Source organism: Ornithodoros turicata, chromosome 2 (assembly GCF_037126465.1).
Source record: "Ornithodoros turicata isolate Travis chromosome 2, ASM3712646v1, whole genome shotgun sequence".
Classification (NCBI taxonomy): domain Eukaryota; kingdom Metazoa; phylum Arthropoda; class Arachnida; order Ixodida; family Argasidae; genus Ornithodoros; species Ornithodoros turicata.
Genome location: NC_088202.1, coordinates 129155017 through 129171186, shown reverse-complemented (window position 1 = coordinate 129171186; position 16170 = coordinate 129155017). Strand labels below are relative to the sequence as shown.

At 46.8% G+C, this 16170-nt stretch overlaps 1 protein-coding gene across 1 annotated transcript; it reads right to left on the bottom strand.

Moving 5' to 3' along the window:
- Window positions 1-426: 426 nt before the first annotated feature.
- LOC135384037 (beta-1,4-N-acetylgalactosaminyltransferase bre-4-like) lies at window positions 427-12861 on the bottom strand. Its single transcript, XM_064613288.1, has 6 exons — window positions 12598-12861; window positions 9749-9981; window positions 5247-5434; window positions 2617-2739; window positions 830-925; window positions 427-767 (listed from the first exon to the last, which is right to left on the bottom strand). Exons 2-6 carry the CDS (start codon window positions 9944-9946, stop codon window positions 563-565), a joined length of 810 nt encoding a protein of 269 aa, XP_064469358.1. The 5' UTR covers window positions 9947-9981; window positions 12598-12861; the 3' UTR covers window positions 427-562.
- Window positions 12862-16170: the final 3309 nt, after the last annotated feature.

Here is a 16170-nt window from a genome sequence, read left to right as displayed (position 1 = left end):
GTTTTGAGACCACCCTCGTATATTGACGTGACAGTCTTAATGAACGCAGTGGAGGAGTTAGTCGTTCAACGAGATAACTAGAATGTTCGAGTACTAAGCAATTCACCTCGAGCACTCGCACATGATCCATAGCAAAAATGGTGCAGGTGGAATCATGCAGCACGTTCCCCAAGCATTGACCCGTCGCCGCAACGGACGAAATCTGACTTCGTGGCCTCTTGCTAAACGGGAATCTCAATATTACCGTGCCCTTGAAGAAACTGGTTAAGTGTGGGTTCCGGATGTCCTGACGCCATCTCAATTTGTCGTCACCAAATGTTTCAACTGATCTTGGGCACTGTATAGATATTATACTGCCACCCCCTCTCCTTTCTTTCCCCCTCTCTGCTCCTCTATCAGAAGTAGTGTGCATGAAGACATTCCACAATGATTGTTCGGAATATGAAAACGTTCAGTTCCGAACCTTTATTCACAAAACCATGTCACAACCAACCATATGTCTTCGAAATTGTTCCAAGATTGCAAAGCCTCCTCAGGTATAATATAGGTTGATCGAAGCAGGCTATACACTGGAATTGCGATATTTGGGCACTATTGGTGCACCCGTCAAACCGCTTCGACTACTCCGACGAAAATGACTTCCCTGCAATACGTCCACTTGAAATAATGTGTAGAGCTTTTTAAACACAGTGTCCACAATCTTGTACTTCAGGCTGTTGAGGCCATCCTTGCGAGTGCGGCTATCCCACTTATCCAGGATGGTAGCCCTGCGCAAATGACACACGATAAAGTCGTATTATACCTTGAGGTACGTCTGGTATGCAGTTACCTTCCTGAATTCGGCTCTACCGCAGTGTGATGCAGAGAAGCATACCTTCCTATGCTGCAGCTGTAACGGTGAATGGTATGTCCACTCGATCGAAGTCTAGAAATTAGGCAATGCAGAAGAATTATTTACTAAATGCGTGGAACTTCACGGATGATGGCTCTTTTGTACCCTACACTGTTAAAACAGAACTTCACCACATAGCACGCTACTAGCCAACCATCATACCGAATGATATAATTTTGTGTCATGATTTGTTCAAAACAGGGGGGAGGCGCCTATCTGGGACAGATTATCTTGTCCCAGATAGGCGCCTCCCCCCTGTTTTGAACAAATCATGACACAAAATGATATCATTCGGTATGATGGTTGGCTAGTAGCGTGCTATGTGCTGAAGTTCTGTTTTAACAGTGTAGGCATCAAGCACATGGTGGAAGCTCCCCCAAGAGAACAACATCCGTGTAATAACAATGCTCTCCTACCCTGTGTGCAGCCCAGCCTAGGGGGCCCTGTAACATTGACAATGTACCTTGCTTTTCTCTAAGCGACGCGGAGCTCACCACACTTCACCCGGTTGACCCCAACTTGTTACACAGTAAACACTTTTGTTTTCTATACTATGACCGTGCGCAGTGCAAGGTATTGTGTGTGTATTCATTATTAAAATTACGGACAAGCGTTGTTTGTTAGGCTCACACGTCTGACGAGAACTGCTGCTTTTTTATGTTATAATTTTTATTGATTATGAACGGACGATCCAAATACATATTGGAAAGAAAGACCTCTTTTTTTCTTGTTTTACGTAACTCGGATCGTAGTATCAAAATCTGAAATATGCAACCTAGTCATGTTTCCTTTCCGCACCATGTGTTTATCCTCTATCCTACTTTATCCTACTAAGCGTACGGGGGAAACCATTTATGCAACGTCCAGTGCAGCTGATCCAGTGCTGATCCAACGTCCAGTGCATGATGGGGGTAGGCTGCTAGTTTACAGTGCAGGGTGTACTGTACAGGGTGTTACCCTATAAAAGTCTACCCGTGCCGCCATGCCGTATTCGCCAATTACTCAGTGCAGTTGGCACATTGTGCGATCTTTATATAAAGCTTATAAGGACATTTAATCTTGGTAAATTTCACGGTGATTGAGTGTCGCAGCACGAGGTTATAACTCAAAACGTGCAATTCCCATAGTCAAAACAATCAAGATGGCGTCGTTGAGAAGAGCACTTGACATGCTGCTCCCCAGACGACGACGTGTCGCATATCCTGCCAGCCGGATGGAACTGCAGTTTTCATTTCGCTTTCGTGTAACTGTCGTATTTTGCTCAGAAGTAAGCAACGTGAGGAACCAAAAATGCCGACGTATACTCAGCAGACGACACCCAAAAGGGATGTCGTCTGCTAACTGAGAGGCGCCATCTTGGCTGTTTTCACTACAGGAACATCACGTTTTGCGCTATAACTTTGCGTTACGGTGCTCAATCACTTCGATATTTACCATGATGGAATGTCCTTATGAGTTTTATACGTAGGCAACACATTGTACCGCCTGCATTGAGTAATTGGCGAGCACGGCATGCCGGCGCGGGTAGACTTTTATAGGGTAACACCCTGTATATCTTCCTGACCGGCGTTGAATAACTTGACGCTCCTAGCCGGGCGGTTTTATTGGAAGGCTCCCATTGCGCAAAGGGTTAGCGTAAGGGTAAGTGTGAATCGTACTCGTTGGAGGCGGTATGCAAGAGGCTATATTACACTCGATGAAAATGGAGGGAGTCGTTTCCTTACCGACGAGACATGTCGTCGTCTTCAGCTCCCCAACCCCAGTAGATATTAGAATAGCCATTCACCCTCTCCATTTGCTCTCTTCCGACAGCCGAGACTCCTCCAAACATACTATCGTACACGAGCCTGCATTCCGTAATACATATTATGTTCACTTGCTCAAGTCTTGCGACTCCATGCATCCGAAACATGCATGGTTGCTACATACAATGTAAGTATTACATTCTATGAATTAGTGTGAAATATAGATATGTAGGCGATGTTTGAAGCATTACTCATTAGCGGGACACCGGTAAGTTGTTATAACTCGGGTTTCTGGCTTTTTGCAAAAAGTCAATATATGTCCCCTTAATTTGGAACTGCGTTCTGAGTGCTTCGGTATTCATGAAAAGTGTATTCCGGTCATTGTCTGAAGCGGTATAGCAGGAAATTGCCATTTTGTATGAGGAAATGTTTTCGCTTGTCATGTGCGCTAAACTCATAATTTTCAGAGTGCGTCATGTGTGCTTTTCTATAGAGAATGCCCTTCCCACTCGGTTTTAGGCTTGCTATGCTCAGACAAGGCCATGACCATCGAAATGAAATGATGTGTAAGCATCCCTTCTGTTCCAGATGGGAGAGCATAGTGATGCACTTGTGTGTAGTACAGCAAATATGAGGAGTTTCTTATTTTCTTCTTTTTTTTTTCTGTTGGGTCCTGCTGTTCGCCTTAACAGTCAAGTTATTTCCAGTGCTATGGTGTAGCCACCCAGATTGGGGCATTTGTTTTTAGCCTAATTATTTCTGGAAAAAAAAAATCCGGAACTCTCGCCTCCGAATTTCTGTAAAAATAAACTCTGATAAACCCCCACCAAATCTCTGTAACGATAAATGCCGAAGACTAAAAACCCTAGTTATAACATACTGGCATAGGTGTAGGAGAATAGTGAATCATTTACTCCATAATATACAAATATTTGATGCAGCTCTCTTCTTGTTATGAAACTTATTGTGCGCTTCGAAGCAGATAAGCACATGCATATCTGTGTCAAATATCACGCGATTGAAGTCTTGTTAGCGTACTTCGGAGTGTACACCATGTACAGTAGGGTTCGGAATCCCGAGCTGTTTTTACAGTCCCGGGATATCGGGATCTCTAAATAATATGAATCTCGGGATCCCGTTGTCGTGCCGGGAACGTATCGGAATTGTCGGCAACTATCTCCAAGATGCCGTACAGGATTTGTATCCGCCTGTATACATCCACCCTATCACAAACTGCGATACAGCGCGCGTTTCCTGTCATTCCCACGGAAGACTCTAGTGGAAGAAACCGAAAAAAAAAAAATCTCGCACCGTGCCGGAATATCGAGCGTTGGTCTCTTCTTGTCTTGTGGCTGCGCCCTAGGATACTTCTCGCAGTTATCAGAACACGAGAAGGCATGCCGTTCAGCACTGGTATACTTGCGCTGCAGCTAAGATCAATGACATTTTCCCGTCATCCGGTGGAGTATTCTGCGGAACGTCGCTTGTGAGAGTACATGGAATGGTGCGCTTTGCATTTCTCCCCTGTTATTGCTCCACAGTAACATTCATGTTCTCGTCTGGAGCAGCAGAGTCTAGTTTTCTGAAAAGGCTGTCTCCGTTTTCACTTTTCACTTTCAAGCCTATCGTGAGGATTTAAAGGAAAAAGATTTTCTGCGTAGAGATATAGATAATCTGGCAGTATTCTGTGTAGCCCTGTGGACTAGAAGACTCCGTCTGATTTCGTAGGGGCTTTAATGCTACTTGAGGGCTGTTCTTGGTCACGGCTTGCGCTGTTCGCATCAGTTGGCAGCCATGTTCAGTCGTGTGGTTCGGTTTCGGATTGCAAATGATATTTTTCGGTGAAGGGATACTTGAAACCAAAAGTTACGCCGTACAGCCTAGCATGCATTGTGAAGAAAGACGAAATTTATTATCCCTCAATCCCGAGACTTGGCCTCTCGAAATCCCGGGATTTTGAGACATGAAATTATGCCGAAATCCCGGGATCCGAACCCGAACTTACAGCCCAACAGACACGGAGACAACGAGACATGGAGCCAAAGGAACGCGGAGACATGTATTTTTACTCGCACATGGGTAGCATATCCGAAAGAACCGTAGGAGGGATCTCGAAGCTATTTTTTTTTCTAGCACTCGTGTGTGAACCCAACACGTGAAATACATTAAGAACATCCTGTGACCAGATGACCCCAAGGAGCATTAAACGTACAAGTTCTGCATTGAGAGTACCACGTCCTACAGCACTACGTCCCAGAAGCGCTGCTATTCCAATTCCCTTCCATTTGAGTGACGGCAATGACAAACACTTTCTGATTATTGGGGGCACTTCGGATGGCCAGTGACATACGTGCATTTCTTCCTGCTACACGTTCTCGGGCGGATCCAGACTCTGGGTTTGGGGGGGGGGGAGACGGTTTCTTTGTCAGAGCGCGTAGTGGGGGAGGGGAGAGAGGGATATCCAATGTATAAAATGACGTTGCGGGGGCCATCGCCCCCCCCCCCCCTGGATCCGCCACTGTACATGTTACAGGCATCACTTTCTCTTTTAATATTCGACTCAGCTCATACACGATGCATGTACACGATTTAAGACTATATAATCGTACCTATAGCCAAGTTTCTGGACACATGTTGACATGTGCCTGGGTAGGTCAGTACAAGCGTAGATGTTATGGTCCGTCTCTGGAAGGAGGTCGACGTCGTGGAATATAAAGCAGTCGTAATCGTACAGCTCCTTCGCCAGCTCAAAACCAATGTTGAAGAGTTTCGCGCGGTTGAAGTCACCTTTCCCCATCTGTAAAGTGCATGCAGTCGCGAAATTGTCAACATCTATTTATGTACGCTATCTATGGTATATAGGCGGCCTTGGGGCGCGCAGCACCTCCAAAGCGCAGACAGTGTTTTTAATGAACAGTGTCAGTCCTTTTCCGTACTGTCACCTCTGCCTCTCTCACGCCCCATTCGGAGCCTCACCCATTTTCTGATCAAGCTTCGTCCCGCCCGCCATACCCCGTTCCCCAGCCTGAGCAGGTAATTGCCTCTCGTGCTCCGTGATGTATTGTTGGCAATGATGGCAATAGTAGAGACGCAGTGTTGCGGATTTGAATCCACGGATTTGATTTAAATCCGGATTTAAATCCACCGGAGGGCTGGCGGATTTGATTTGCGATTTGATTTGCGCAAAAAAATATGGGTAGGATTTGGATTTGGATTGAATCGCATTTTCCACTAATGCTTTGGATTTGGATTCAATCGCATATTCGAGGTATGATTTGGATTTGGATTCAATCGCATTTTCCACGAATGATTTGGATTTGGATTGAATCGCCCCTTTTTCAGCGGATTTGCGTGTGGATTTCGCCAAGCTCCCTCACAAGATGCATGTATTTGAAATTGAGCGAAGCGCAGTTTCGCATTCTACACCAATTGATGTGACCTTGTCTGAAATCTGCACACGCACTAGCGGCGTCCTCTCTCCAGAGCGACAGGAGTAGCTGTTTTGTTCCATTCACTTCCCCTCACCGCACCGAGGGAACACCAGGTGCAGTTCTTTGAACGCAGTTAACGTTATTCTGTCGATTGGACGGCACCTTTCCCGTGGACCTCTAGCTGAGTCTTCAAGCACGACCCGTTTAAAGCTTGCCAAATCATGTCGCGAAATTCTTGGTCTTCGCCATCATATGGAACGCATATAGGTACACGCATTCACGTCAAAACAAAGTAAAAACGAACAATAAATATACCACATCCTATAATTTCGTGATTTCAGGAAGGCAAGCCTTTCCTACTCCCACGGATAATCCTGGCACTCTTCCTCGCATACCCTTTTTTTTTCCTCTTGATTACAACAGTCTGTACTGCGCGAGGAAAATTTTTACAAAGCCCCGAAACGTGAGCATTAAAATAGACCCATGGGCTACATGTTTAGTATAAGTACTGTAGAAGTGGTTTTTTCCGCGTGGAAAATATTTTCGCGTTTTCGAGCAGAGCTGCTTTGAGGATTGATTCGCGAGAACTTCGCGACACAGGTTTCCGGGAGTGCTTTGCTCTTGCATATCGTGCCGCCGTCAATACTCGGGCATATTTCGGCACGTACTAAGACATCCGTTGTTCACGTGGATTGCGGCATTCTAGGTCTATTCCTTTCTTCTCCTCACAGAGGTAGGAGGAAATGTCCTGTCAAATGGCCTTTAGGGTCCCTGTAGGGGGCCATAGTACTGGCCGTGCGCAAGTTAGCCGGTTTATTTTAGCAGTTCTTATTAATTCATTAATTCATTCAAGCTGGTTTTGAGAATGCGGGGAAAGACATGTTCTGGCTTCGTGGTATAGTGGTATATTCCATGTATAGTGCAAAGCGTTTATAGGAGTAACAAAAGCATAATGAATTTTCATTTCTTTTCATCATGCCTGATGGGACAAAACAATCTTGTACGCTAGGTTAAACTGCCTATGCTACATGGAGTAGAAAGGGTCAGGTAGTCGCGGTATAGCGTCGAACGCCGAACGATTTTCGCCATCATATGGCCAGAGTTATTCGCGGCAACTTAAATTCGCGATTTTGGAGGTGTGCGCGAAAAACGCGAAAAATAATTCCGCGCGAAAAAAACCACTTCTACAGTATTCGTAGCATGTTCCACGATTTATTAACGATCCAATTAGTTGTGACCCCCAGGGTATAGTAACCAACGACCTGTGGTCTTTCGAGTACTGATGGTACACTCTTAAAAATGAACTTCACCACATAGCACGCTCCTAGCCAACCATCACCCCCCGAATGACAACGTTCTCGCCCTAGATTTGTTGAAAACGGGAGGAGGAGCCTATTTTGTGCCGTGCATAATGTTCACAAAATAGGCTCCTCCTCCCGTTTTCAGCAAATCAGGGGCGAGAACGTTGTCATTCGGGGTGATGGTTGGCCAGGAGCGTGCTATGTGGTGAAGTTCATTTCTAAGAGTGTAGAAATCGACGCACACTCTTCAAAATGAACTTCACCGCATAGCACGCTCCTAGCCAACCATTATCGTGAATGATATCGCTATCTGTCCTGATTTGTTGAAAACGGGAGGCGTACGCCTTTTCTGTGACAATTATGAACAGCATAAGTGTCACAGAAAAGGCGTACGCCTCCCGTTTCCATCAAATCAGGGCAGATAACGATATGCAAACAACTCAGGGAAAAGAGGTGCTGACGCCAGGAATCGAACCTGGGTCTTCTGATTTCTGATTTTCTGATTTCTGGGCGTTTGAGGCTTACTTGTCTGTGTCGTCCCTAATTGTTGGTCTGCCTCGGCCAAATCTCGTTGTCTAAGGCAGATAACGATATCATTCGAGATGATGGTTGGCTAAGAGCGTGCTATGCGGTGAAGTTCATTTTTAAGAGTGCAGGCGTGTGTTTTTGGGCGTAGCTGAGCCTAGGCCCCCGATAGGAATTCCTTCACTCAGGCGTGTTCGCCCGGTGCTAAATGACGAGGAGGTTCCTGACCCAAAATCTGCTTTTGATAAGGTGTACCATACCTGTTCATGCCCCGTGAAGCCCGAGTCAACACCAACACAATACGTGATGATGGAGAAGGGGGTTGTGCACCGCCCCTCCCAGAGTGAGCCAGTCATCTACACTCTTAAAAATGAACTTCACCACATAGCAGGAGGAGGAGGAGGAGGAGGAGTGTCGTTGGGAGGAACCCGAGAGGTCTGTCTGCCTGATTAGGCGGCATGTTTCTCGGGAAGGGAAAGGTGGTGGAGAGGAGGAGAGGAAAGGGTGAAGTGGAAGACCGAGCGGAATCCGCTCGGGGGAGGATAGCTGCGTCCATGGGCCGACTTCAGGGGAACTGTGCCGGCATACGCCTATTACACATCTGAGGGAAACCCAGGAAAAACCCCAGACGGCACAGCCGGCCCGCGGATTCGAACCGCGGACCTCCCAGTCTCCAAGCGCACGCGTTACCGCTGCGCCACCGGAGCTGGTACCACATAGCACGCTCCTAGCCAACACCATCCCGAATGACAACGTTCTCGCCCCTGATTTGTTGAAAACGGGAGGAGGAGCCTATTTTGTGCCGTGCACAAAATAATGGCTAGGAGCGTGCTATGCGGTGAAGTTCATTTTTAAGAGTGTAGGGTGCATGATAGGGTACCTCATGAACGTCCCGGTTGCGTTCTCTGCGCCGGAAAAGATTGGTGCAAGATCACGGGCGGCGTCAGAAATACCAGTCAGTGTAGCACAAAGCATCTTACTAAGTATGTGATCTATGACCTCCCGCTGTCATGTAGAAAATCATACATTGGACAAACGGATCGATTCCTTAATGTAAGGCTGAGAGAACACGCCGCCACCTTGAGAGGAGCCCCTGCAGGCCACTTGGCGTGGCAATAGTAGTATTAGTAGTGGTGGTAGTATTAGTGGTGGAGTATCAGTGGTGGTAGTAGTAGTAGTGGTGGTGGTAGTAGTGGTAGTCGTCGTCGTCATCGTCGTATCCTTTTTGTGTCAGAGTGGCCTTTGGCACTTCTTCACGGTAGTCGTGTCATTGCCTCTGGGCTGAAAAAAGATGACCTTCTTGGTTCATTTCCTTCCTTGCTTGCATTCCTTTCACTCCTTGCACCTTCACTCCAGTAGGGGGCGCTTCGTAGTTTCCACTTCCGCCATTTCCGCTCCTCTGGGCGTCGTGCGTCATGGTGTGGTTGTGATGGGTGTCAGTTCTTTCCCCAGTATTGTGCTGGAATTCGCTGTCGGTGTTGCTCTTAGGGTTGCCTTGGTTGTCGCGAAACGGAGGACGTCGGCGATGTTGCCGTTCCTTGATGGCAGCGGTCCACAGATGCCGCTGTCTGCTCCCGTTGTTATTGGCATGTTTATGTTCACCGCCCTACACTGCGGGAACCGCGGAGTTTGTGTCGGGTTGTCAATAATATTAAATCTGAATTAAAACTTTGATTTGAACGAAATTTGCGTCGTTTGTATACCGAGCACCCAGGCTGTCAAATACGCCAGGAGTATAAAACTGTATGCCTCGCTTCCTGCTTTACAGCACCTTTAAACGATTCTGAGTTGCACTAGTTGACAGGCAGGCAGGATGCCTCGTTACAAGCAATTTTCCAACCGAACGTAAATTACCTGCTCGACAACGTAGATGCCGTAGTCGAGTTCGTGTTTCCGTAGTAGTTGGTGCATATGGTTCAGGAACGTACGCAAGTGGCTGTCTCGGTCACGATATGGCACTATGACGGCTACGCGATGTCGTGCTACACAGTGCTTGGGCATCCAGCGACCTCCGGGCTGCACGTCGGAGAACAGCACTTCTAATAGTTTCATTTCTTCTGGTCTTCGTATGATTCGCAAAATACCAGCTGTAAAAACCAGAGTGCAAGGATGCGTTGAGAGGTCAAGACACACTATGAGACGTGCTATTAGACAGCTCGTGCGTGGCCACGTTACTTCAGCAACTAATGTGCGCCTGTCTACGTGTTTTTCAGCTTCCTTTGGATTATTCATTTCCGTTCTGGATGTTCCGTGGCAGATCCTGCGCACGTGGAAGATCACGAACAATTGGTGGCAAAACGCCTCTGAGATTAGTGTCTCTAACATGGTAGAATTTGATTCGCGTTGTTCCAGTATGTACATGCAGCGAAACATGGCTGCGTATTCATATCCTTCATATCCTTCAAGGGTATTTTTTATCGAACCGCAATCCAATACGACCCCATTTACGACTATACAGAACTGAACCGAATTAGGTAAGCTCGATTTCATAACGACGCACAAAGATTCGGTGTACTTCGATGATAAAGTACGAGTCTTTCATCTCGGGACACGCTGAGGCACAAGATTAAAAACGTAAAAAAAAAACAGAAAACAGAACGACTGAGATCAGAAGTTACAGGAAAAGGAAATCTGTACCACGAATACCTACGGAAATTTCGAAATCCGGGTATTCCTTGTTATACTCGGAGTCCCAAGGCAGCTTTGGCTCGCGTCCCAACACATCCGTTACTCGCTGTCCTTTGAAGGAGTCTATTTGTGTCTCATACACCTGTCACACGGGCAGTCTTCAATGATCATCGAAACAAACTGCCATTGAACATGTGCGTAGCGCCACCTAGCGTGTAACGCGTCAACAGCATTGGATTCAATGTGCTCTGATAGGTTGACGCATTACATTCTACAGGGTTAGTCTCGCAAACGTTACACATTTTGATCGCATCATAAAAATAGAAGTCGGGGTTTATCCAACACCAGACTTTGCAGACTGGTAGCCATTTGTCTGAAGTTTTGTTGGAATTTTTTTGTGAGCATTACGACCCTGTAGAAGAAAAATTAAAAATCAAACAAAATTTTACTCTATGCATTTTCTATGGCCTATCTCACTCAAAAGCCGCCATTTTCTGCTGTGTGCGCTTCATTTTCATTTCACCGCACACAGGTGACATCAGCGTACAGAACAAGACTGGAACAAGAGGATTGGTGCATCGATACATACGATAGGAACTTTTATCACACCTAGCTTCAGATGGACGAAGTATTCCTCTCCACACTGCCTGTACGACACTTCACCACTGAGATTCTCGTCTGCTGTCAACGTAATCCAGTTTTCGTCCAGTTTAATCCAGTTTCATCCAGTTATCGTTTCATAATAACGTCAGAATCGGCATGTCACATCGTTGTAGGCAGCGCTACCTGTGTGGAGTGATGTGCACGTGAAGCAGACACAAGAAAAACTGGCGGTGTTTGTGGGGGATAGGCCATTGAAAACGCATGGGCCGAGATTTTGCTTTATTTTTAATTTTATTCCTACATGACCGATTACAATAAATTAGAATGAAACTTCAGATAAATGGCTATCAGTCTACAGAGTTTCGGGTGGGTCAAACCTAGTCTTCTATTTTTACAATGCGATCGAAATGCATAACTTTGCTAGAATAACCCTGTAGATTGCGCTACGCGCATGTTCAATGGCCGTTGGTTTCGACGGTCATTGAAGACTGCCCATGTGACAAGGGTATTATCTGTGGGGTTAACTTGGAAATTAGTCAATCGGTAACGTGCTGGCTTGCTGATGTCGAAACCGCAGGTTTTCATCAGATCGAATACTTTTGTTGGAAAGGGTATTGCATTTTATAATTTACCGTTCAGCGTTACTCTGCGTGAAGTTGTGCGGTGTAATACAAGATTGGAGGCCAATCTTGTGCAAAGCGCTGGAATCCTCGAGATTTGAAATTCTCGCTTACAGAGACGTGTGCGTGACTTTATGCGACGCCACTGTGACACCACGAGGGAGACGACCCTCTGTTTACAAACATGTGACGTCACGAGAAAAACGATATGGTTATCCAAGTCGTCGGCTGATAAGCTGATAAGGCTGATAGGCGGCCACCAGCATTGCATGCGATAACACTGCGAAGGGTTGGATCAAGAGAGGCCAACCAACCTTCCATGTCGCAGGGATTGGTAACCGGGGATGCAAAGCCATCTCGACGCAAAACGCACTGCTGAGCTCTCGTTTATTAGACCATCCGAAGGCGGAGCTTTTCGGATAAATTCGTATTGCTTTATTTTTTACTGAGGTACTCTTTTGCGATTTCGGAATAAATTCGAAAGCCCAAATACCAAACAGCTTGATGAATGCGCATGAGAAAACAAGGAAACGTTCCGGCCCGCACAAAACGCAAAGCAGCTGCTTAATACAACAGATCTAATACTATAGTATTAAATCTGTTGTATTAACAACATACGTATGTTGCGATAGCACGATTGGTATAAAAATGATCCGAGCAGATCGAATAAGTTCTTCCTTCGGCTGTCAAAAGATCTGCATTACATGTATGATATACTAATGCAGCAAAGTATCTGCATCTTGTCTTTACTTGTATGAGTTGGAAAACGGACGCTAGCAGAGGGAAGACACGAGCGAATACAATATTGACGCTTCCCAGTGAGAGTTGCAGCAAAGTAGGACTATTACTTACTCAGAAGAGGCGGGTATAACGGGCACACTGGTGTGGGTTCTGATTTCTCTATCGGCGACTCGAAGTAACCACAACGTGTTTTCACGTAGTCGGCACCCAGTACGTTGTATCCGACGCGGGCGAAGCGTGCGCCATTAGGTCTTTCTGGAGAACTTCGACGGTGTAATAGCGCTTTGCTCAAGAGGTAGCCAGTCAGAAAGGACGCCACGAACGTGGTGACGACAAGGTTACATATTACCACGGGAAAGATACCTCGTGCCCTCGTTGAACGTGGCATTTCGGCTACCTTCTTCTTCTTCTTCTTCTTCCACCACTAGGAACAGTGGCCGCCAGCCACACAGGGCGATTGGCCAGGGTTTGGTGCGGACTAATCTCTAGAGGCTCATGAGACCCACGGTGACACGCCACGGCTACCTCGTCGGACGCAGGGGCCACAAATAATTTTCTCCTTCTTCTTCTATCTTATAGTGTGGCGCAAATTACTTTGGTTTGGTACAGCTAGAGGTACAGCATGAACTAGAGTCACTAAATAAGCTACGCTTCAGAGTATCGACACTCAGCCGCCATGTTGTTTCGGATTACCTCCAGCCCCACCTCTATTTTGGCAGTTGAAATAGAAGAAGGTGAAGTTCAGCAGTGGAAGAAGACAACACTTCGACGAGCGCTAAATGGATGGCGCTGGAGGTCATCCGAAACAACATGGCGGCTCAGTGTCGATACTCTTAAGCGTAGCTTATTCAGTGACTCTAGCATGAACGATCGGAGATTCTTTTCTTCTTCTGCACAGTCGCTGAAGTGACCTACAACGATCTGTGTACGTGGGCATGATATGTGCAGTGGTTCTGAAACATTGCTTCAAGGTTAACTGCCGGCTGTTTTAAAATTAATAATACATTTGAACGGTATGCTATAGTCTTACACATTCTGAAGCTCTAATCCCATTTTGCAGATGTGCAGACACACCTTGTACTTCCGAAAGCAAACGAAAATCATGGTCGATCCGACGGAAATGCGTTGGCATTAAAACTTGAAAACCCTTTGGGAACTCACCTTCACAACGCTACACAACCCTTCAACGACGCTACACAACGCTAATGCAAGGCAGCTTTCTAAGCCAAACGAGCCTTTCGGGCTTCCTCCGATTCAGCTTGGCGGCGCTGTTTCGCAGCCTTAGCCTTCGTTCGCCGCCGCTCCTCCGCACAACACATGGCACGCCCATGCAGACACGTCTGAACTCATAGGGGTGAATCCGCCATCTTTGTAACTACCCTCAAGCGGGTGCTCTTTGCAAAGCCGCCACCTTGTCCTGGTCGCACGTCATAGGAAACGTCATTTTGAGGTCATGTGACTTCGTTTGCATGTCGTTTTGCCGCTTACAGACATATTTCCGTCGTCATAAAGCCAAGAGATGAACGTATTTTGCCAGCGTAAACTATGCTGCGCTTCTTCCGCAACATATGGTAGCCCATCGCATCGGCTCTGTGAGCCTTAAGGCGCGGTCGTCATCACACTTTTGAAAGTCGTCAACAGTACGAGGCGTCATGTGCAAAACTGCGCGTTTTACTGCGAGATTATCGGATAAAAATAATTACAGTGGTAGGAAGACATCCAAAATGTCGAGCAGAAACAACAACCGCATTGTTTACAAACGGTTTGGCCTCCGATAACGGGCGCCGCCATCTTTGAAGTCACGTGTGCCTTCATGTTTGCTGTGACGTGCGACCAGGACCTGTCCAGGATGCATTGCGTTCGCCCAGCACGCTTTCGGAGCAACACACTGGATACCACCCTGTGTCTGAACTTGCCGACCACCACAGCTGCACTTGCACTGCCGTGCCGACGTGCCGCCTCCGCGTCTCGCTCTTCACGCGCCCTGTCCTTCCCTCTCCACTCACCGCGCATGCGCGCTACGCAGTGGCCACAGACAGACGACGCGATTTTTTCCTAGCAAGCCGTCTAATGCTAACGCATTAAAAGATGAGATGACATAAAATAATGTATGTACTAGAACACCGCAAAGGGCCGGGCTGGCCCGAAAACCCGAGCCTGGCCCGGCCGGCTGGCCGAAATCAGGCCCCAATGTCGGTTTGACGGCGGGCTCGGGCCGGGCTTCGGTTCCAGTCCGAAAGTTATCTTGCCCGAGCCCGGCCCGAACTTTTCTGAGCCATTGTTTCACCTAATTTCATCCTCTACATTCGTTTTGAAAGCAAAGCAACTAAGTGCATAGCCCCTTCCTCCCTTTTCGCCTTGTTTGCGTATACGCATGTCCGCACGGCGTATACGCATGCCCATGTACCGCAGCCAACATTGCCAGGTACATGCTATAATAGGCGATGTTTACGCCCTTCCCTGCAAAGTGATAGCTTTCTGTTCGGCCGGCTTCGTGCCTATAGTCTCCAGGAGCACAGATCGCATCGGGGCTGCACACTTACGTGTTCCGGGTGTGTGCGATTTCCGCTGTATTACGAGTCCCTACCGACTGGAGTGAACTTGTTCGATTGATCACATTATAAATCTGCCTATACAACCGCGGTTCGGGCTGAGTTTTCGGCAGCCGCGCCGGGCTAAGGTCTTATAAGGCTCCGTGGCTCGGTTACAGGCAAGGTCGTGTCGGTAAATTCAGGTCCGTGCATTGCTCTATAGTATGTACAAGACACATCGCTCTTGGAACTATAATCTCGCTACCGCGTGGTTGGTTCACTTGCAGGCAGACTTGTGCCCGTTACTCGAAAAAGTAACTGATTACCGTTACCAGGTACTCGACTCCAAATGTAATTGTGTAACGAGTAGAAAAGTAACACGTTACTCCGGGCGTTATTCTGCATTCACGCAAATTATACCCGTTCAACAACGGAACAGCTGAAATAACACGAAAAAGAAATACGCGGAAGACAAGTAGATCTGTACGTCTACTGTATTTATCCCCCGGGAAGACGTTGATCCGATTGCGGGAGAACATTGCGTGGAACTTCCCTATTACTCACTAAACCTCCAAAGCTTCAGGAACCGCCACACTGGTGTAGGAAGAGATTAGGGAGAGAGACCCTGAAATTCCAGAACGTTATTACAATGACCTCCGCTTGCTATAGTAGAATGGCCCAACAAAGGCTGATGACACGAGGGGCTTGACTTGGTGCACATTATCTGAAAGATTAATCTCTGCCGGAAAAGTAATGAGTTCCTGAGAAATCGATTACTCAGAAAAGTAATTGATTACTCGAAAAATTACTTTGAGAGTAAAGTAACTGATGAAATATTACTCAAAACAGTAATTGATTACAAGTAACGCAGTTTCTAGTAATGCGTTACGCACAAGTCTGCTTGCAGAACAGGCTTTTCGGTGCATCAGACAGCCACTTCGCTTAGAAATCCTGTAGCTGTATTACTGATTGTCGTTCTTTCTTTACTGATATTAGTGACACATTTTTACCCAGTGCAGGGTCTGCTGCTACCACCTACAGCAACCCTATTTGTACGACATTAAACAGTTTTATTCCCTTCTTAGCGTAGAATATTTTTTTTTCCTTGGGAAGAGGGAGGGGGCACATGGTGTTCGTCCGTAATACCGCCACC

Excerpts from the sequence above, each read along its gene's own strand:
- LOC135384037 (XM_064613288.1), bottom strand. The coding sequence starts at position 9,946 with ATGAAACTATTAGAAGTGCTGTTCTCCGACGTGCAGCCCGGAGGTCGC. Across the intron at positions 2,740-5,246 it reads GTCCAGAAACTTGGCTATAG|GCTCGTGTACGATAGTATGT; the intron begins GTACGATTATAT and ends TACGGAATGCAG. Across the intron at positions 926-2,616 it reads GACGACGACATGTCTCGTCG|ACTTCGATCGAGTGGACATA; the intron begins GTAAGGAAACGA and ends CCTAATTTCTAG.